The sequence below is a fragment of the Toxotes jaculatrix genome, chromosome 13 (genome assembly GCF_017976425.1).
Source record: "Toxotes jaculatrix isolate fToxJac2 chromosome 13, fToxJac2.pri, whole genome shotgun sequence".
NCBI classification, from domain to species: domain Eukaryota; kingdom Metazoa; phylum Chordata; class Actinopteri; family Toxotidae; genus Toxotes; species Toxotes jaculatrix.
The window spans coordinates 13,601,273-13,624,841 of record NC_054406.1 but is presented as its reverse complement, the minus strand read 5'-3'; the positions used below and the strand labels follow the sequence as shown (position 1 = coordinate 13,624,841).

General features: G+C 42.5%; 1 protein-coding gene across 3 annotated transcripts; it reads right to left on the bottom strand.

Moving 5' to 3' along the window:
- Positions 1-1,439: 1,439 nt before the first annotated feature.
- igf2bp3 (insulin-like growth factor 2 mRNA binding protein 3) lies at positions 1,440-22,729 on the bottom strand. Of its 3 annotated transcripts, XM_041053832.1 has the most exons (16): positions 22,224-22,729; positions 21,129-21,189; positions 15,113-15,161; positions 11,343-11,394; positions 10,986-11,049; positions 9,850-10,128; positions 9,587-9,721; positions 9,113-9,235; positions 8,773-8,908; positions 7,331-7,462; positions 7,071-7,139; positions 5,892-6,011; positions 5,670-5,744; positions 5,323-5,454; positions 5,050-5,163; positions 1,440-4,608 (listed from the first exon to the last, which is right to left on the bottom strand). In XM_041053832.1, the coding sequence occupies exons 1-16, from the start codon at positions 22,396-22,398 to the stop codon at positions 4,507-4,509; spliced, it is 1,818 nt and encodes a 605-aa protein (XP_040909766.1). In that variant the 5' UTR covers positions 22,399-22,729; the 3' UTR covers positions 1,440-4,506. The 3 variants fall into 3 exon arrangements, with proteins under 3 accessions (XP_040909766.1, XP_040909767.1, XP_040909768.1); XM_041053833.1 differs by lacking the exon at positions 7,071-7,139 and having other exon boundaries at positions 5,892-6,014; XM_041053834.1 differs by lacking the exon at positions 7,071-7,139.
- Positions 22,730-23,569: the final 840 nt, after the last annotated feature.

Sequence of the window (23,569 nt, the reverse complement as noted above, 5' to 3'; positions counted from 1 at the left end):
ACTTCAGCACAATCACACATAAATTCAAGATTTGGTGGAAAACTGTCTGAATTTTTTTAACCATTTCGTTTCAGTAATTTCAAATGAAGGCTGAGCTGATTAAAATGACAGCAGCACATCCACCATGGCAAGATAACCTCCCTGTAGCCTAACTGATCAGAATGTTTTATATCCTCCACAATACACATATTGATATATACCATCTCCTGTATTCTTGTGATCACATCATAGATGTGCTGCAAAACATTAGCTGTGGCTCAAATCCATATTACATGTTAATTCTAAGCAGGTCTTCAGTACATGGTGTGTTTGCACTGGAAAATTGACAAAATAAAGAACACAAAAAAAAATTGAGAGTACTTGTGATGTGAAGTATTCTCTCAGAATACAATGCAGGAAATAAAGAAATGGAGGAGCTTTCCAAAGCCTGAAAAAAAAATATATATAAATATTATATATATAATTTTTTTTTTCAGGCTTTGGAAAGCTCCTCCATTTCTTTCTTTTTTTTAAACTAATTTTTGAAATTTTTGTCAAACAGCTCCAGGAACAGCTCAGAAAACAAAACAGAACTATTAAATTCTTGGAAAACATTTAGCGGTCTCTGAGTTTTAACTAGCTGTGTTATTTTCTGCTAAGTCAGTTCCTTTGCATGGCACAGTTTTCTGTTAGAATAAAACAGTAAAGTATATTCTATAGAAGCAGCAAAGAAAGCATATTATAAACAATATGCAATGCATCGTATACAGTTAGTACCTAGTATGGTTTTTTGGATACAGCCATGACTAGAAAATACTGCCAATCAACAAAAATGTAAGTTTTAACACAAGTTTTAACAAGAACGAAACGGTTTCTCAAAATCAGCAACTTCCCATCAGCTCTACACCCACTCAAAGGGAAGTTGCTACTTCTCCTTCCTTCTGGTGTAACTAACGATTAAACATGTTATTATATACATGTCACATGTTTTTTAAACAAGTTATTTTCCATTTCCATTGTGCTGTAAAGCAGTATGCCTTTGTATGACATTCACACCAATTGAGATATCAGAAACCATGGTGCACAATATAAAAGAACTCCAGTTGCATTAGCTTTTCAAGTACAGTGTTAGGCTCCAAAATGTAAGGCAGAGGTGTCCAAACTGTTCCACAAAGGGCCGTGTGGCTGCAGGTTTGTGTTCCAACCAAGCAGCAGCACACCAGACTTAACTCATTTAATCAACTGATCTCAGTCTTCAGACAGTTGATTGGTCAAACTGTGTGCTCTTCATTGGTTGGAACAAAAACCTGCAGCCACACCGGCCCTTTGTGGAACAGTTTGGACACCCCTGATTTCTAGAAGCACACTGCTACAGAGTTTGGAAATGTGTCCAAGAATGAGCACTGATAGTATACAGATGCAGTAAGAACAACACTGAAACCCCACTGATGTACCCAAGAGTAATAATTTTTGAGCACCTTTGGAAAGCCTTTTTTCCCCAAAAACGAAGGATGAACTCAACCAAATTTTAATTACTTTTTTTTTTTTTTTTTTTTTTTATTCAGAGGCATTTGACAAGTGGAGCTGTGTGTGAGAGGGAGGTGAAGGGGCACAAGCATGGTTGCAGAGAGGGGGAGGAGGGAATATCATGCTGAAGTTAGATCACTTTTCAAAAAAAAAAAAAAAAAAAAAAGAAAAAGAAAAAAAGAAAAACTCCGAGACCCAGTCCCTCAAAAATCTGTCCCACACCAAGAGGATGTTCCACGTTACACAGCCAAGAAATGCTAACAGAAGAAAATAGCTACCAAATCAGCGAGTGAGTGTAGCAACTGTGAAAGACAAAAGGGAAAAAAAAGACAGGACTTGTATCTATTTTGAAGTCTTACAAATTAGAAACAAAAAGGCAGGCCCTTTTAAGAACTGTATTTTCTCGATTTAACTATTGAATGCAAAATCAAACACGTGATTTGACCTTTTTCACAAAAAAAATAAACCCAAGCAAAAGTTCAAATACTTGTAAGCCACACCACCAAAAACAGAAAGCAGAAAGAAATAACCATCATTTGAGGATTTCAATTAAGCCAAAAAGAGTATATATAAAACACTGGCAAAAGAAAATACTTTTTTCTGATCACTTTCAATTATTCTCTCAATTCTAAAGAGTACATGATTTTAGTTTTAAGTTCTCATTCATATCCGGGGAAGCATGGGGAGGCGTAAAGGGGGGGGGGGGGCTAAATTCTAACAAATAGAAGAATGCCTCTACTTCAAATATGTGTCTAAAGAGGTAGATCAAAACAAACTGCGGAGGAGGGGGAAAGAGGGGGTGGGGAGGGTGGCTTGGCAGGAAGGAAGCAGGGAATCGGGAGGTGTCGGGGATAATTTTAAGTATCACTTGTGCCCCTCAGTTAAGCGCGGTGTTAGGATGGCGCGCCCATGTCAAAAGAAGTGTTCGGGGAGGGGGGGGGGGGGGGGGGCTGAGGTATCAGTGCGCGCTGGCGCTCAGTGGGGGTAGGGTGGGGTGCCTAGTGCCACAACATCCCCCCACCCCCTCAGCTGAGGTAGACGGCGTTCTACTGTGGAAGCATGGATACACTCAAGCACTTTTACCACAATCAACATATTTACATTCGGCATGAAGAGACAAATGAAATAAATTGTATATTTAAGTTTTGGATTCCTTTCCTCTATTCTTACCCCCAGTCAGGGTTCATTCAGTACTTTGTGTGCCTTCTCTAGCTTGTCTTCTCTGTATCAACAACAAATTGAAACATCAAGTTACATTTGTGTGGGTTACAGAGAAATGTCATTTGTTTAAATCATTTATTTTCCTAAAGCGCAAAAGAAAAAAAAAAAATGCATCTATCAGTGTGACTCCCCCTACCCTCACCATGCAGTGAACGACGTTAACATTGACTTGATGGCCTGGCTACAAGGGCCACTCCAAACTGACAAAGCTTGCTCTATGAAAATAAACCTAGTCGGGCTTGGACCTTGCTAAGACACTTTCGTCAAGAAGGTGGCAGATGGCCTGGGAACAGAACAGACAACAAACAGACGCTCTGCTGACTCTAGGGCACATACAGAGAGGACCATTACAGTCCACCCAGTAGAGTCCTGACCACAGCCCTCATAGGAAGGCGAAAAGGAAATTTTTTTTGTGACAAATTAAAGTACCATTACCAATAACAATGTCAATCCCTAAACTAAATGGCATTGCTGCAATTATGTACGGTTGGCATTATTTGCATGTCTTAGTTGTTTTGTACTTTTTTCAGAAGATGGTGGACCCTCAGGGGAAAAACTGAGGCGATTTTCTCTCGATACTCCTGTCAGCCGCCAGCTGAGGGGGCGCCAACTCTTGCTCCGGCACTGCTATGTACAAATAGACTTTATGTACAAGGTCATCTTAAGTCACACATACTCATGTACAATGCCACCTAAAGCACCAGAGTTGAAAGCAAGGTCAGTTGGCAGCTGACCAAATTTTAAATTTTCTTAAAAAAATAAAAATGTTCAAAGACTATCAGCTTTATAAAGTATACAAAATACCACAAAAGCAAAATAAAAAAAGAAAGGAACATTTTTCATATATATATAATCATTTTTTCTCTTCTGAGGTACTAGATCCTGAGGTAGTTAAGTAAAATGCATATTAAATTGGTTTTCCTGGGCAGCAGCAGTTCGGCACCGTTTCCCTAAGTGTCAGTCATGGCGCTGCCCTCACCTCTAAATATATATTCATCTATGTATATAGGTCTATCTATAAAATGCATCCGAATTTATAAAATGCCACTATCATTACAAGGGCAGGACGCCCAATATAATCCACCCTCTCAGGGGTCCTGTCCTGAAACAAGAATCTTTCCCCTAAACATGGCCCACCCGATCTGAGCCAACCCTCCCCCCAAATAAACCTCTCTGTAGGTCCGACCAGGACCTTGATAGCAATGCCTTTTTCCTTTCCACAGAAAACTCATGAGAAAGCTTCATCAACCAATTAAACTCTATCAAAAAAAAAGAAAGAAAAAAAAAAAACAAGTGTCAACTAAATCTGAAGTCAACCAAAACATCTTGTCAGGTTTGAAGTACCACACCAAGGAGGTGACAGGAGGGGGATCCTTATTTCTTCTTTGTGTTTCTAGTGTAAAAAAAAAAAAAAAAAGAAAAAAGGGGAAAAAAAAACATTTTATTTAAACACACCCGTGGGGGGAGGAGGAGAGCGGTCGAGGGGTGTGTACATGTGAGGGCAGGTGACGTTGTTGGGAGCCCTCAGAAGTACATTCTCAGAGATGCAGAGAGGTGAGGTGGGTGGAGGTTAAGAGGCGTAGGGTCTCTTTTCAGCCACACTTGATAGTTCATCAAGTAAGACAAGGAGGGGTGGATGTTTGGTTGGTGATAACCTTTGACCCCTGAGATGAGCGTGACGACCCCTTGTCTTCTTCTCCCCCTGGACTCTGCTGCATCTGTCCATCTGTCGAGTCTTCTGGCAGATTCAGTCACCATTCCTCCAGGTCCTCTGGACCTTTACTTCCTGCGGGGCAGTGGAGGTTGGGCTCCAGATGTGGGCTTGGGCTGCTGCTGCCTCCTCACCTGTGCCAGAATCTCCTGAATCTTCCTCTGGGCCAGCTAGACGACATGGAGAAAATGGTCAGATCACAGCACGGTGTAATCTAATTAGGAGTCCATCAAGGATCCCGTGACATCCGCAAGTGATGCCATATAGTCAGTCCATGTTCTTCTCTGCATGCAGTGGACAATTATGGACGCCATAAGCAAGACCTTCTTGAATTAAACTCAATATTCAAATAAGCTGGATTCTCATAAGATCAGTTCCTTCTGGATATCAGCAGACCAGCCCTTGTTGTTAAAAACAGCTAATGGATGTTTGCATGGCTGCGATGAAACACCCAGTTATGTGTTTATGCAAAAGGTACCTCACTGTAATGACCTTTATTTAATTAAACAGAGACTGAAAAACAATTTCCTAAACATGTGCCTCCGGGAAATGAGATCCAGGGCTTTTTTCCTTCCTGAAGCACAGCTATGATTTCTTTACAGAAGACCCACCTGGCATGCAAAGAAGTGTCCACTAATCTTGACTATGACCTGGTCATTCTCGTCAGGCGTCTGGTCCCTGGGCACTACTACTTCTGCACACGTCAGGTTCTGCAGCTCATTCACCTACAGACACAGAGACATTGAAACAAACAGCTTGAGAGTGAAGATGTGGATAATATCACTAATACATTACAGAATAATTTTACATTTGTAAAATTTGACAAAATTCATGTTAGTGTCAAGTTAGATTTGGGGGGGAAAAAAAAGGTTTGTTTTGTTTACAGTTTTTCCACCCTTCCCGATGACTCGTCCAGCAGCAAAGGAGGGAACCTTGATGTGAGCCTCCAGTTTCACCTCTTCCTTAGGTCCAAAGAAATTCTCTTCCTTCAGTTTGCCGAAGATGCGACACTGAGCCTGTAGCCGGACAGGTTAGAGTACAGATTACTCATGCTGAACATTTTTCTAGGAAAAAAAAAAGCAGCCTTAGGAAAACGTATTTCTGTGCTGGCTGTAAAGAGCCACTAACAGACCTACCCAACAGCTTCTACCATCAAATTTAATATGTGGCTTCATTCTTTTATTTCTCCCAGCAGTGTTTTATGTGTTATGCAACTGTGAAGTTACAGCACCTTAAACTGAGCCTCTGGCGGTCCAACGATGATGACCATCCTCTGTTTGGCGTCCATTCCTTCTGCAGGGGCAATCTGAAGGAGGCCAGACAGCCAGCATTAAAAAAACAGCAACCTTCACTTATACTTCCTCTTCCTATCAGTCAAGTGACAACAGGAAGGCAACCGGCATCGACACGTTATCATTAAGATTCAGAACTTGACCAGCTGTCCGTCACTCACCTTGATTGAGGCTCCAGCAAAGTGTGACAGCTGTTTGATGTGTTGACCCTGTTTTCCGATAATGGCTCCCACTGCAAGCGCAGGGATGAACAGGTGAACCGTCTCCGACTCTGGGTGTCCCTGCTGGGTGTAAACACATTAGTACTGTTGTGACCAGGAGATGATCACACAGACAACTAACTGCAGACCACTGCAGGCTCAGCTCCAGCTGCCGATGTGCAGACAATTGATCTACCAGAAGCTGAATAAATTCTTTAAGCTACATGGGAGCTCATGTCCTTCACTTGAAATTACCAGTTGGTCAGAAGGGGCATATCTGTCCTGCAGGAAATCAAATGTGGACGCTATTGTCATGTCCGACTCCGTAACACCACCTGGTGTTAAGCACAGTGCATGTTCCCAAAACAACAGAGTTTTTAAGTTTGTTTTACACTGCTCACATCAAACAGTGTTAGGTAATTATTTACACTATTTAGCAAGTGGCCACTTCCATTCCACGGCATTCAAAACCCACAATCCGAGTTTCCCTCATGCATCAGTTTAGTAATTCCACCTGAACGACAATCATGTCGACAGCGGCGCCTTGATAAGAAGCTCATTCTACTCAAAGATGGAAAAATGTCCAACCACAGATGATTATTTACAGATGCCTTGTTTCAAACTGCTACAGCACGTCACTTGTGTTAGCAGGGTGTGTGACTGACTTGAGCTCTGGGAGGGGGAGGTGTTTACATCGTCAAAGAGGAACAACAAGTAGCACTGTTGATTTTGGATGGAGCCCAATATTCCGGTAAATATATCAGCTGAGGGGCATGCCAACAACTTGCTTTGGCTGCTTCCAGATTCTGGAGAAGGGCTTTCAGTGCTGAGGGTGTTTTACTGGCTGCTTGAAAAACAACATGCACCTTCCCAAACAACAACAAAGTCTTCATATTTGGCAGAAATAACACTGTAAAACATCTGGTGAAGTGGATATAAACTATGACTGCTAGCCAAGGTACTGTTGCCCTCCAGGACTCGTGCCCCCACCCTACCCACCAGGTTAACTGCACATCAACTAGAGCTTGCCTAAAGATCGATGAGCAGCTGGAGAAGAACTTGGATGTAGCAAACTCTGACCCCTATTCCCGCAGCGAGCAGCCACAAGCCGTGCAAAGCACTTTGGGACGGGTGACTTACAGCAAAGGGCTGGCTGCTCGCCGACGGCATAGAAGCCCAAAATGGCCCCTCACCCCCATAAGGACTGCACTAAAGGAAAAAAAAAAGAAACAAGGAACTGAGTCGCTAAAGACTAAATGTCTGCTTCTCTTTTAATATACTGTCGTTGTCACTATCCTGACTGAAGAGTTGTAGCAAGATGAAAAACACAGCCAGGGTTTATAATGACAGTGTACAGGGTAAATGGCTGTACAGTATTTGACATGGAGACTGTCACTTACTCCAAATGATGAGCATCCACCGTGGGCTCCAGGAGGTGGCACACTGGACATGGAGGGACCCATGCCTGGTGCTCCACTAGGGAACAAACCCAAAGCGTTCAGATTCAAGCCCGGAATCAGGTTGGACTGGAGCTGGAAAGAAATGGGAACATTTTTATTAACACGATTACACATCTCAAGTTGTACGCTTGTTCATCAGCACCACTAATCTGTTAAGTTTTTACAGAAAGCCACATCACAAAGTGAAAGGAAAAAATGCAAATCATAACGTCTGACGTTTTCTAAGGTTACACAGTGTTTTCAGGTGTGTAATACACAGTATTGCTAGGTAGCAATGTATATAACAGTACATGTACAGTTTGAAAGTGTCTGAAGAGACGTCATGCTAATATAAATTAGAGAGATGTCATACTCTAGCATTCCTGTTCCTATATCCTTAGCCTGAGGTTTTAAAGGAACAGCATATAATACCACCTAAGATCTTAAACAGGGGAGGTTGGGAAAGGGGGAGCTGGTTTATTACACATGCTGAGGTCATCTCTACTGGTAACTAACCTTATTCACATAGAGGATATTTTTGAACAGCCAGGGGTGGGAAAACTCCCCAGAAGACTGGCATCAAATTTGTTTAACACCTAAGTGGGCGACTGTGGACAGAACTAAAGGATACACATCATTAGCAATCTCAGAACAGCTTGATTTTACTAGGGATGTTTAGAAGACCCAGACAGGCAAAATATATCAAATTATGAGCCTATCCATCCAGACTCTTGATGTATCTATTTCCGAGTGCATTTTCTGTATAAAATCTCAAAGCGATCAACTTATTATGTCCACCTGATAAACAACATGCACACTGTGTAATAAGCTTCATTTTCCAGGGACAGTTCTCACATCCCCCTGAGTTCAAAGCAGCCACTCTAAGCTTACTGCCAAATGCTGAGACGGAAGTGTAGTTACTGACATTGAATTTAATTAATCTGAATATTCCTGGTTTTCAGTCCCCAATATCTGAATTTTCTAGGAAAAAAAAAAAACCCCTTTAGATTACAGCATTATAAGGAAGCTGTTTAACACAATATAAACCTGGGGAAGGAAAGTCACTGTTTGAGAATCTTTAACTGTGTGTATTTATAAGACAACAATTCAGGATATGAAAGTGCTGCTATGGCAGCAGTGTTTCCAGATCACTGCTGTGTATGTAAACACCATTATCACCACTATCTGATTTTCTTCTTAAGAACCGTTTGGGTTATCTAGTAGCATGTTTTTAAGTAAACTCAGTCACAGTAAACATCTACTGTCGCAGACGTTACTTTTAAAAGCAATTAAGTCAATGAAAACTTTCCACTAGAACAGACCTTTAGTAGAGAATTAATTCACATTTCCCAAATGAAGGAGCCGTACTTTTCCTTGCAGAATAAAGTGATAAAAAGACTTACGTTCATAGCAGCCATATCACTCTCATAGGATTCCCTGATCTTCTTCATCACCTCCTCTTCAGCTCTTGAGCACGCCTCGATGGAGCCCTTCACTGTGATGGTCCGCTCTGGGTTGTACAGTGTCAGGTCCTGGAGACTGGACAAAGCAATGAGGAGGGGATGGGGACAGAATGAAAACTATTGTGCCAGAGTATAAATTATGACAGCACAGCAAATCCTGCAGCATTAAAAATGCATAGTGTCCTAAGTGCTACTTTTATGAATGGGCTGCAAGGACCACAAATAGTACTCATTAAAAAGAGCCACCAGTGAACTTAGAGAACATGTCAAACACTCTTACGGTGAGATTGTGATCTTGGTCCCCGTGTCCTGCTCGATTTTCTTGAGGTTGCGTCCTTCCTTCCCTATTAATCTTCCTACAAAGTTGTTGTGTGCAAGGATCTTCAGTGGGATCTCCTCAGTACTACACAAGACAGAGAGGATGTCAGTTTAAATGCTCATTCACAGCAACTAAACGTTCAAATTAAACCTCTTCTACCAGTATGTTCATTTGTGTGCATGTTGTGAACTACCAGCATTTTAAATTATGGTTCGATGCACAAGCTGTCAAAGTAAATTTTGACATTTTGAGATAGAGCTTAAGAATTTTAAATAAGCCCATTATATCATTGTAAATCTGATTAGGTCAAGGGTTTGTTCAACAAAATAACTGTACCTCTGGTCTTTCACAAGCTTATAGGTGACATGTCAAAAATTGTAACAACCGAGCTGAACTACAGCACATACTGTCACTTTTATTTTGGCAAAAACTTACAACTTTGTGTCGAGGGCTTCCTTCTGCATGATTTCCATGATTGTTCTGCAAGCGTTCGAACAACCTTCAGGGGTGGAGTGAATTGTTATGGGCTTCTCTGCTGCACCTGCATTTTCTTTCCTATGGATATCAATCCTGGAGTAAAGGAAAGACAATTCAAATTTTTTTGTTGTTTTTAATGATGGAGATGAATCGTATAAGCAAAGGAAACGACATAGCTCATTTGCAATGCTCAGTATAATTCCTGACCTCTGTGTACGTACTTTGAGTGGGTCTGTTTGGTGATGTTGCGGATCGTGGCACCCTCCTTGCCGATAATCGCGCCTACAAACTGCGTTGGAACCAGCACGCGCAGCGGGATGTCTGACTGCACTTTAGGCCGCGCGCCCAGACCTGGAGAGCTGGAACGAGGGGGTCCACGTGCATTAAAGCCTCTCCTGCCCCCTGCTGAAGGACCCTCTGGTGCAGCCGTCTCATCTGGGATATAGGACACTTTCAAGGCATAGTTCTCCATCATAGATCCATTCAGCTTCTCCATCGCCCTGGAGAACATAAAGAGATGTCAGTCTCTACATAAAACTCTTGATTCCCAGCGAGTGGGGTATGATTTAACACAGGAAGGTTTTTAGACAGCAGTCATGGAGTGGAGAAAAAAAAAAAAACTCTGGCTTAGCTGCCAAACAATTTTCTGTTCATGCTACCAACATAAAACTTCAGGTTTGGTTTCTTTCCCATCCTCTTATCAGAGGCAGAATCCAAGGAATGGGGACATAAAAACAAAATCACAAGGCCCCAGGCCAAACAGAAACAGTTTCTCAGGTGATGCACACAAGCGATGGCCAGAAGACTGGAACTCCAACTCTAACAGGTCCAACAAACTGTGGGGCACTGACCAATCATCACTTTTCTTGAGCTAGAGGAAATTCACTGTAACCTCAAGGCAGCATTAGCACTTAACACATGTCTACCTTGTTAGCCTTAAGGATTTAGATTTGAAGTGAAACAATCAATTATGCCTGGAGACTTCTACAACCACTCGTGCGGAGAGAAGCATTGTAGTATGATTCATGTACACCAGGGGGCACCAGATTGCTAAATTAACCCCCTCCTTCTCCAACCAACACACACTCCCTCCCACCCCCCCACCCCCCCCACCCCCCCTCCCTCCTTCCCATCATCATTGCATGTCAAATTAAACTGGACTGGCTTTTGGAAAGAGGAAATCAGGTGCACTGTATGAATGCTAAGACAGAGGAAGTTGATGTAATTTACTAGAGAATGCTGGGTAAAGTGAAAAACTTGTGCAGATTCATGACAGAAACACCAAGACAGATGAGCTGGAGGTCAGCGAAGTGAATACACTGCATGTGTGAGCGTATGTGTGTGCAAGTGTACTCACAGCCTCGCCTGGTCCTTGGCTGCATATCGAACATTGACTACTGCAGTCTCTGTGTCAGTGTTAACTGTGGGAACACACACATACAGCAGCGTCAATTCACACTCATTCAATAGCAGTGACATAATTTACCACTGTGGGCCTCTTATACATGCAAACAATTACAAATTAACTACTCTGGAAATTCAACAATGACAGATTTTTTTTTTAATAAACCAAGAAAAACAAGCTTGTACAGCTGTAATAAAATATGGCACAGCAGTTGTGAATTCAGCAAAAAGGAGTGTGTTGAAGCGAGGTGGTGGAACTACATTTTAACCAGTCTTGCAACACAAAGCTTAAACAAGAGTCCGTATTTACCTTGTTCACAGCTCTCTACTGCACCATACTGAGCAAGCATACTATCCAAAACCTGAGAGAAAGAGAAAGAAAGGCCATGATTACTCAGAGACTTTGAAGGCTTTGACCAGAACCTGTTAGTGAGCAGAAGCTCTTCTATGGGAACCAGCCCAGCTCACTGCCAGGACACACTCCATTAATTCTGAACCCCAGAGTTCAATGCTGAGTTACGTGGATAAATTTGCTGCCTTCTTGTAAAAGCCTGTCCACCTCAAATTATGACTCCCCCTTTGGGGCACTTGCATGGAGCCCAAGGTCCTGAGCGAGTTTTATAACAATTTAAAAAGGTCTTTATTTTAGAGGCACCCATGTAAACAATTATTTTTATTTAAAAAAAAAAAAAAAAAAAACTAACAATGTTACATTTACAAGCACAGTAATGCATCTAACAATATGTGTGATTTAAGGAAAAAAAACTGATGACCATTTAAAAACAAAACTAAACAAACACACCCATAAAGGTATTGTTGCTTTTGCTTGGTGGATCTGTTTTGTTTAGTTTTTTTTTAATGTATTGTCAAAATTATTAACTAGATTTTTTTTTTAATCCCTGCATGCTGAAATCATACATATAAAAAGGCAAATAGCAAAAAATATAAAATGCATCCAAAAGAAAGCCACACCAAACTGGCCACCTGCCCAAAACTGGAGACCAAAGGATTTCGATTCATAGATGTGATCAAATGTGGGCGAGAGGGGGAGCGAGGGTTCTAAGCTAAGCTAAGACCTCTGACCATGCTCAGTCGAACCCAAGGCCACACCCCCAAGAGCTCAACCCCACTTTCTAGCCAACAAGACTGCGTCCCTGCCCCCCCACTCCACCAACCCACCAACCGAGCAACCTCCCGCCTCCCTGCCATCTCCACTCCCCATCATTGGCTGCTCCAGCACCGATATGAGTTCCCTGCAGCCAAGAGTTGCTGGCTGCTGGCTGGCTGCTCTGCCTGTTCATCTACCGAGGCTGGCCAATGGGAATCCAGGCCATTCAGGAAAGGGTGGGGTACATTCCAGCAGGAAGCAGTGGCTGGGGGAGGGGTACGAGTTCATGCTACACATTCTGTGAATCGGCGCACATGGAAGGGAAGGGGAAACAGTCCAGGCCCACCCACCCACTACAGCTTGTGAACACACCACTACTCTCGCTACTATTCTTTCGCTGTAAGGCTATACACACAGCATGACCCATTGTCTTATCTACCTGATAAGATACATACAAGGCCTTTGCATCAAAAGATCCCATTCTCTTCTGTTCCTCCATTCTTCTAACCCCTCCCCCTCTGAGGGAGAGAAACCTCCATGTCACCTTTTGAGAAAGCAAACAGCTCGCTCTCTACATACTAGGAACATGGGTGGATCTAAGCTGCAGTTGAAGGACATGCGTAGGCAAAGCGAGCCCACCATTACAAAACACTGAGCCTGTCCGTAGCCATTTGATCACAGTGAGTGAATCAGGCTGAAATCTAAAGCCATGTATTAAACTTATAATGTTACAGTTTAGAATAATACTGAACAATGGTGCAGTTCAGTAAGAAAATTCTCATTAGGCTTCCATAGTCTTTATGGAGCAGAAAATTAAACTGAACAACACTACAAGCACACGCTATCACTGCTAAACCTCTGCAGAGGGAGAGAAGAAAAAAAAAAAAAAAGAGTCACGTAAAGATGTGTTACTGACACGAGATTCCACATGCAAGTTAACAACGGGATCTGAAGTCTCACTCACACAAATGATTTAAAAAGAAAAAAGCTTCAGTGTAATTTCACCCCTTTAAACTTGTCTGACAAATTTAAGTCCAGAAAAATCTACGTACGCCCAGCAGATTAGTATGTAGTCATTGAATACCAAGGAGTTTTAAATTAAACGCTTATCACATGCAGAGAATGAAAGACATGCAATGCACACACACAAAAAAACACACACACACACACACGACTGTTGCTCAACACTGACATTCGTTTTTCACTAATCAGACAGTGGCCTTGAAATCTGACCATGTTACAGCTCACTATTTCTATAGATATTATTCATTTTTACATGACAGCTTTTAGTCTGTTAACCCTTTCAGGAACACAAAACAAGTGGACTGCATTTCAGATTTAACACTGACCTTGAGTGTCAGTTTTACTGCTTCAGCCCTGTCTAAAATCCACTGTAGAAACCTGCTACAAGAACATCCAGTGACCTACTACTTACGCAACTGAGGACAGTTTTACATAGTCAATTCAAAATGTGGTTTTCTGAAGATTCTGCCACTAAAGATTTGTGAATGAATTTTTGCCTAAATTCACGTCCAGGATCCTAATCCAAGATCAAAGGTAAATAATGCAGTTTATAAAGTTATCTTTGTTGGAACAGTTTCGTGTGGAACTGTCATTTTGGAGGGGACAAAGAGCAAGTCATAAATTGTGTTTTTTTTTTTTCTTAACATGGGACCTCTCTGTAAGCTTTTTGTGCATGGATGTGACACAACATAATGGACGTAAAAACAACACTTGTACAGTTTAATATGATTCAGCACAATAACCCTGTAACAAGCACTTTTTCTGAGTTCACACTGCTGTATTATGTTGATCATGTCAAGAGTATTCATGCTAGTATGATAATTTAAGAGGGAGTTTGTGGTGGCATTTATGGCTTTTGTCATTTTATGACGATTTTAAGTGCTATTTAGCTATAAATTAACAATAAAAATACCTTATAACGCGTTCAACATCTATGTCCAACTATGTCCTTGATTTTCAGTTCAGTTGAATCAACACCACACTGATACACTCAAAACAACGATATCATGAGCTTTAAAAGTGTAGTATTTATCACAGAGACAACCTAATGGATTGCATTAAATTGTACTAGCGCTGATTTTATTTTGTCCACCTTCTGTGTCAAGGAAACACTGATACACACACATCTTAAATTCAAAGCATTTCATTTCCAGACTTGCCGTACACACCAAACACCAAGAAAACTACAACACACAAAGTATGAAATAAGTAAATTGACTTTCTAGAAAAAAATTCAAATAGAGATGTCCCATAAACCATATAAGGACGCACACACTTGGGCTGGCCAGGTCAAGCCCCTTGTTGCATGAATGTTGCACAACCCCTCAGACAATACCCTTGGTTTATTTTTACCTCATTTCCACATGAGAGATTTTTCACTTTTTTTTTTTTCTCCATAAAACATGATGTGAAAAGACGTTCAAACACACACGTCATCTATGATGCAGACAGTATGACAGGACAATTAAGTCAAAAGACTCTAAAGAATTAAGTCGGATCAACAACCAGCTCTTACACTTTAAGGACATGCCTTAGGAGGACTATAACGCTACAATCATGTGATTTGCTTTTAGTTTCATCTCAGGTGTGAGCCAGCCAAGTCATCCAGACACTCTACACAACCCCTTAACATTTTTCCAACATCTTTGTATAGCTGAACCTCCCCACCTATCCTGCCCTTCCCATGCTCCTGTGGTGGTAAACTGTTAAAACTCAAACACCGCAAGCTTCAATGTCAAACTCCCAGTGACATTAACAATAATTTCTACCAACTGCAATTCTACCCACTGGTCTGAGCTGCAACCATCTTGAAACGAATCATCAAGCGCATGCTCAATTGAAACCCAAAGGGAGGCAAGGTGACTCCAGAGGCCCCTAAGTGAGAGCCCAGTTGGGCTGCCCCCATGGTGCCCCGCCCTGGAAGCAGTTAGCAGCCTGTTAGCACTCACCTCCCACTGCATATGAGGCGGGATGTTCCTGATCTGCAGCTTACAGCTCCTGGAGAGAGAACAAGGGAGGAAGAGGGTGGGGGATGGATAAAGGAGGAGGAAGAGAAAAGAAGAAATTGATGAAGGTAGATGGGAAGAGAGATGGGAGAGAAGAAAGAAGAAAGACGGTTAGCTGCAGAAAACACCAAGGGCACAATGACACAAATTACGGAAAATGTATTTTATTTAAAAAATAAATAAATAAATATATATATATATATATAATAAAGCAGGTTGTCATTCATTCCCTCTGCCATATCAAGAGACATTCTAAGGTAGAGAAGCTGCAAATGTGATTTCTGCTTTAATTCCATTCCAAACTCAGCAGGTGCACCGAGACAACCTGGGTAAAACGTGGGAGGAAGTGAAGGAGTAACGAGTGGGCAGAGGGGCGATTTGGAATCACCACTGGGTGGCCTAAATTGGAGTTGAGGGTGCTCAAAATTTAAATCAAGCTAAAACACACCACACCCTTTCTCCCAATTCACCAATTGTGTCACACGGTGTGCGAAGAACGAGATAGGGAAGAGAAACAGGACGGTGAAGAGGGAGAAAGGAGTAGTAAGAAGCATCAAGAAGAGAGCAGAGGGGGGGAAAAAAGAAAATAATTGAAAAGGCGAAGATACGCTATCCAAATGTCTTGTCTACACACTTCGAGTCAAGTATGTGCCCTGTAGCATTGCATCATGAGGTTTCAGCCACTGCTAGGCTCAAGCCCACTCTTTTCAACCAAAATAGACACTTATCCAGGAGCATCCAGCTGTTGTTATCAAAAAGGGGGAAGGGGGTGTTGGTGCGAGTGCCAAACAGAAACCAAAGGGAACCTCCACATGCCGCGTCATACTAAAATAAGAAGATTTAAAATTGTGTGCTCGTTCATGCATACAGCAGAAGCCTTTTAGCTACAATGGTGCTGCTGTGATCTCCGTCACAAGAAGCAGCCTGGACAGAAATTCCTAATTTATCCTTTTAGAATCAAGGTTCCTATGTTTTGTGCATTTTGCGTACAGCAGTATGAGTCTAGTGGCTATGTGCGGAGGTCATGCAGACAACAATGGAACTTGTGGATCAATGAGTCAGAGTTTCACAAGTGTCCGCCTGTGGATGTTGTATTAAAAAAAAAAAATTAAAAAGTGAGAAAAGTGCAGTCCACTCCAAAGTCCACTGTTTGTTGACACACACAAACCTAAAGGACCAAAATGTACATATGGCTGGGAGGTGAAGCATGAAAACACACACAGACACACAATGTGAAATCACAAATCCTGACCCCAGCCTATTTCCACACCAGCCTTACGCTCTCTCTGCACATATTTGATACATAAGCAGCATGTGCAGCTAATTCAGGCTTTATTGTGTGTAGACTCCATTTTCTGTCTTGTGTGTAAAAAGTTTAAAGGTAAAGAGCTACACTGCACACATCTTGCTCTTTTTCCTCAAGCTTCACTGAGCTGTTAAATGGCGTTTAAATGCAGCTCATCTACTTGGACAAACTGCTCCACTGCTAATGGTTCTTTTGTAATCTGCTGTGCTGATGATAACACTTTACAACATGCAGGATTTATAAACACCATGAACTCAGATTCAAGAAAACAGGATATGTAACAAAATTTAATTTAAAAAAAAAAAAATAAATTTACACACAGGCTTATCTGGGCAGTAAAACGAACTGCACATGTGCAACAAGGGCCGCAGTAGTTGAAATTCCTCAGCTTAGCCACTGCGACCGTAATCCAGCTAACAGCAGTTCAACAACATATTTAATTTGAGACATTAGGAAACTACCTAATTCTAAATGGGCAAATTGTAAAGAAAATTCCCAAATAACTTCCAAGAGGAATTCCAGCCCTTTCCGGCCCAGTGTGCCATTCCTGGCTGATCCGGCCCCCTCTCCCCGCACATTCTGTATGCTCTGCATTGCGGCGGGAACGCCATGCGAAATGTGCAAATGCACCAGGCACTTCCAGTCGGATTAACCTATAGCTCCACACAGCACACAGAAGAAGTCAGCCAGGGTATGGGGTGGGGTGGGGTGGGGGTTGGGGGAGGTATACATTCCCTGGTCACAGCCTTTGAATTGGGGAGGGGGGAGGTGTGTGAGAGTGGGGTGTGGTGTTGGGGGGTGTGGTATTGGGGGGGGGCTAGCCCTGTTTCAGGCAAGAGTAACAAGGGCCCTCTCTGCCCTGTGGGGGTGGGGCCCTGTTGCCATGGACACGGACAAGTCCACTGACAGGAACATGTAGAGCGGGGTTAAAAGTGGGAGGGGGAGGGAAGGAGGGGAGGGCCAGGAGTGACTGGGGTTGGCTCGTCATGTGATGGCCAAGAGGAGGCCAGGCTCCTTATTTACTTTTAAAATGGACCAACACTCTACATGTCCACCCTGCTCCCCCACCCCCTTCCTTCGCCACCCAGCTGAGACCTATGGGCCTGTACCGCAGAGATTCTGCACACAAGTGGGTGTATAGACACGTATGCAAGTATGCACATGCGTCTGTATAAGCCACAAAAGGATTCACAAGTCAAGCACCATGACACTGCACCACACCTGTGTTCATCTCCCATTTCTTAATCGCCCTTCCATACTGAAGCCCTCTACGTCAACACCACCACAGACGGAGTGGTGCACACATGATCTGTGCTCAAGGCCCATCCACAGCCATTGACTATTCAGTATGCAGAGGTTCTGAATGACTGAACTCCACACAGTCTGGTTTCCGCTGCCCTCTCACAGGCCTTATATGCACACTGTGCACCCAATAAGCTACACTCAACACTTGCGTTTGGATAGATTGGTTTGGAATTCCCACAGAGAATTCCAGTGAGTTGAATATCAACAGTTAGAAATGACTCAACTCCTGTGAAGACTGTTACACATTTGCGTCTTTACCTCCCCACTTCACACACAACATACGTTTTTATATATATTTAAAAGAGAAAGCAAAAAATACAATGCCATTCTGATTTGAGCCTAGTAGGAGGGAGAGTTAAGGAACCTTTGCCTGCAGTCTGGGTAAAACAAGGGGCCACATTCATAATTCTCTGGCACCCCAAGTCTCCGTCCCAAATCCCCGTTTTTGCAGGTGGGGCCCCACAGTGACCCCATGACCCAGAATTCTTGTAATAAGAGCCAGGAGCCATTTCTACAAAACGCTGATACGATCTACACTACTGTCTCAATTTATACATGTTTTTTTACTGCTTGGTTTATAAAGGAAAAAAAAACACAATAAAAAAAAAAAAAAAAAAACAAGGCAAAAGAGCTGAAACTTTACACCACTGAGGGAGTACAATTGCCACACTATATATGCTGTAAAAAAAAAAAACCTAAGCTGTACATCTTTGAACAAAGTGTGTTTAATGTCCCCTTCTCTCTCACACACCCGCTCACACACACCCGCACACACACACACACACACACTTGAGGCCACCCCTCCTATAGCCATGCCATTTTCTTTCTTCCTGTACACGTGACTAAGCGGGTATGTACATGTGGAGATGGGGCAAGCAACACTCTTATTTAGCTGAATTTATCCAACAAGTGGAGCATAATCTGACCCCAGAAGTTCAGTCAGAGTGTACACAATAATGACACTGCTGCAACTCAGTTTGGCTTATGTAAGGATCAAATTAAATATTGAATGAACTTAATAAAAAAAAAAGTTCAATTAGTAACTGTTGGCAAAAATATATTTTATCTGGCCCAGTTGCACTAACATGCCATTCAGTCTACTTTTATGAAACAATAAAATAAAAATGAAAAATGAAAAAAACAAGGTCAAAAGTTAAAACATAATTTAAACTTATGTCTATTGTGGAAAATATGGCTGTTTTAAATGTAGATACACCTGTAAGATTCTGATTAATGTTTGATATCCTACTGAACAATTTACATGTTTTCTCAGAATAAAAAAAAAAATTAATTAATCAAAGCAACAAGACATTGTCAAGAACGTGTGGGTGTGATCTTTAAATGCCAGATTTAAAAAAAAAAAAAAAAAAAAGAAAGGAAAAAAAAAAGCCCAGCACATAACGTTTTCACAAGTTAGGCAAGGTGAAATGTATATGTCCATAAGATAAAGATTTAATAACCGTGACAAGAATACAATGCATCTGTGGACAAGATGTTTTCAATTAACTGAATTCTGTTGTGTTATGTTGTTGTTAATGCATACAGTATATTTTCAGGAGTGACTGTTGAACGCAGCAGATGTTTAGCTAATGCAGTGGAGATCATTTTAGTGGGCTTTTTGTCACAACCATGACAAATTCAGAGGAATGCACATCAAAATCTTTAATTACATGATGTAATTTGGCCAATGTGAGAAGCCACACTCCCTAGCAGGTCACCCTGTGCACTGTTATCTTTATGAACCCCAAAGTGCAGCAAACCCACCTTGATCCCTGTCTGCCATAGCACTTCCCCTTCCTGAGGGGTTCAAAGGTTAAGCCATGGTGATTGGCCAAGCCCCCAGCTGATATTTGCAGGCTGGAATGCAAAGAGGGGCCCCAGTGTACAAGTGTGTATGTGTAGTCTATACTCAGAATACTGTTCCCATTGACTACCGCTGTGTTCCATGTTGTAAAGGGAGGGCACGTTTTACTTTTTTGAAGAGTGGCTGAAACTCGACTCTGTTGCCGCCATGGCCAACACAGCAGACTGCACCAAAAGACAGAGCAACGTCACCAGTTTTTCGTGATCAGGAAAATTTGGGGAGGAAGGTCTAAAGATCTGACGCAAAATTGCCCACGTAGCTCACCTGGTTTATTTATCCAAACTACAATTTAGACCAGCAGCCTACCAGCTGCCAGGGAACGCTTCTGTGACGCTCAGGTGGACAACACAATTCACGTTAAGATGTCAAAAATTCCCTGCTTGCTCCGTTTTCACTTCCAAGCACTTTCTAAATTAATTTAAGCCACGTTGAACACTTTAAAAGCCTACACGTTTCACCTCGACTCTCTGATTTCAAACGTGGCTTGTTGCTTTTGCGTAAAAACAGCAGATAATTCAAACTTTAAAGAAATCACACCGTGCGTATTAAGTATAACGCCTGTTGAAAATCATTACGCCAATTAACGAGCAAAAAGCCATTTTCTTTTAATTCAACAACACTGTTAATTGTGACCTAATTGCGTCACCACCAAAAAATACGCACACAAAGCCAAAAAAGCTCCAGTATTTTACGCCCTCAACACAGATTACGCAGACAGCACAAATATTATTTACAGTACACTTTATGGAAATCGTTCACTGAAACACAACAGTGCAGGGTGGCTACGAGGGTCTAACTCTGAAACTAAGGTTTTCCGCGACTTGGGCCCCAAACCTCCCATTCCACTCGCGTTTGGGAGTCCATCTCATGCAACAGCAGCACAATGTGCAGAGGAGGGCGGAAGCGCAGGGCAGGCAGGGAGAATGACGGGCAGATCCTTCTCAAATGGACGACTCCACAAGGCCTGTACGCCTCAAATGCAGCCTGCACTCACTCTGCACACATTTCAGCCAGCACACTCGGGCTTTACTAATCGCCCCGAGGTTGGAGCTCAAATAATATCAAGTGCTGTACGTATACAAAAAATACTAGTAGGTGTGTGAGCGACTAAATACAGGCATGTGCTAGTTAAACCCAAAGACACGACGGTTTTAGGAGCACCCCACACTCATGGCGAGAGGAGGGAGTACACCAACACCACCATACGCCCCTTTCATTTGACCCCAGAGCATTCAGAGTTAAAAAATAATAATAATAATAAGACACCTCATTTAACCAAAATTAAAATGCTTACACAACTGAATTAATGCTCAATAGCAACCTACACCTACATTTCCTGCACTATATCTTGAAATAACAAATAAAAGGCTTCTTGTAGAAAATGGCTAGAGTACAGGGGGAGGAAAAAAAAAACACACACACACACACACACACTGGAGCTCCCACGAGTTGAACCAAGCACTATATAATAAAACTCGACCTACCTTTGACGTTTAGGGACCGAGTGCTCCACTTCCAGAAGTTTCCCATGAAGTTCAACTTTACCTAGAAAACAAAATACAACTATTTTAATTTAATTTGTCCTTTGACCCCCCCCTCCCCAAATAGGCCTCCTTTCTCGCTCTTGCAAATGTATTTAGGGTCAGTGTTTACTATGGGTTTTTTTTTTTATTTCTTTTTTCTTTTCTTTTTTTTTTTTTTTGCAGTGTGCTAAAATCTAAACAGGCATATGCAGACATGGCAGCGTCCTGGATATTTTCAGCATAGTGTGATATTAGCAACACAAAATTGCTGAACGTGCGAGTCACTAATAGCACGAGGACACAAATGAGCCAGACATTAGCTCAATTCGTAAAAAAAATTACACGAGTTTAGCTTAAATTGTTACGTGTCCCGTGTGAACAGGCTTAACTTGAATTTAACAACAAGCCATGAGACGAAGCGAATAATATACAAAAGCAAGTGGTCGTGGGGCTCAGTTAGTTGGCCTACATTTGACCAACACAATTAAACCACCTGGTGTGTCAGCATGGGCGAAATGGCTTCACAATATAGCGAGTTGTGGCCACTGGAGAAGGCCCATGCCTTGAAACTGGGCTAAGAGTGCAAGTTCAAATTGAAACTGGTAAAAGCAACAACCCACTACGGCCTGTGCCCCTATTCGTGCCAAAGTGGACTGTGTGATAGAGCCCACAATAAGGCACACTTCACGGCGTCCACAGCCCGCTGTCTATGCGACCCACTGCCCTGAACGGCACACAACCTGCATTAGGAAAGCCTTGGTATTCTCATCCTCATGATTGTGTTTACTCGACCATTTTATCAAGCTACACTCAGTGAAATTACAAGAACAGAATTTCACTCAAACCCTGGGCAGCTATTTGTCTGAGCCCACAGTGTCAAAAGGCCAAGTAAAGGTTGTGTGAGAGAAAGAAATGCTTGGATACACCCCCACCCTACAGGACTACATGCATTTCTCATAAGGGCCCTGAAGTAAAGGCAATCTTCACACAATTGCAAGCAGTTCGAGCGTCCTTTCAAACACCACTTTTTATTTTTTTCGCCCAACATTTCCTCACCTGAAAGAACATCGATGGCCTTCATTGCAGCCTTCTCGTCCGGGCAATCCACAAACGCATAGCCAGTTTTGACAAGAAATGGACCACTGTGCGGAATCTTCCACTGCTCAAAGATAGTTTCGAAGTCCTCCTCGCTCGCTTCTGCGCTCACGTTGCCAATGTATAGCTTATTCATGTTCTGCGCCGAAAAGGGACAATCTTTACGCTGAGGGAGAGATAGTTATTTGCTCTCACGGATGTGCAGTGTTTGGAGTAGCCTAAATCGCCTTTACTACTACGGAGTGGCTGTGGCGTGCTTCCCGGTCGTTCAAGCCACAGATAGATTTAAACTGGCAGCCTCACAGTGCGTTTGCGCTCCCTCGCCCCTCTGTCTCTATCGCGCAATAAATAAATGCTCAATTATTAATCTCGTGTCTCCAAACGATGGCGGGCTGGGTGAAAAGGAGGAGAAACTACTTTGTGTCTTCCTCCAAACCCCTTGGCAAAGAGACAGAGAATGTCACACACGGTAAGGCTGGCGCCCGCCTCTAAGTCTAGAGCCTAGAATAAGAAGAAGAAGAAGAAGAAGAAGGGGGGAGAAAAAAAAATCCTCTGCTATTCCGGCTTTTTTGAATGAGCCACGTGTTCAAACTACAAATCAGCCCACACGTGAGGAATCCCAATTGCTCAATTAAGTGTTTGGGATTGGGGAAAATTGCACGGGAATCTGGGGTGGGGACAGCAGAGGGGAGTGGAGAAAAAAGGAGGGGAAGAGTGGATTGGTGTTGGGAAAAAACCTGGCGAGCTATGTGCGTAAAGGGATTCCGTGAGAACCCAGTGTATCTTTACTAGAATCACATTCGTGTGCCTTTCTCTGCAAACCCTCGATTCTCATTGGTCGGTAGAGGGATAGTAAAACGGCAGTGCGCTCACGCACGCCCATAGCAGGGAGACGCTGATATTGCGGGGGCTTGTGCGCACGGCTGTTAAGTGCGCTGTACTGATGACACAGTAGGAGGAAAAGGGGGTGGGGCCATTCATAAATGATGTTGCACTGTATTGTTAAAATTGCATACTGAACACATTTAATTTCAAAAATCTTGAATAGGGAGGGCCCTGTGCCGCTCTTTGGGCCCTCGCGCAATATGGGAATGACACGTACTCCAATCCACATGACGGCATCCATCTTTTCCAACTAGAGAGGAGCCATGCCCTGCCCGATCCACAACTCAAAGTCCAACAGCAGGCCCGGCTTGCCCATTATCACACAAAATAATATTGAGGGGGCGAGATGAGTACTGCCACGCCACTTGTTTTTTTTTTCTTTTCTTTTCTTTTTTTCAACTTTCAGACCATTTGGTACAACG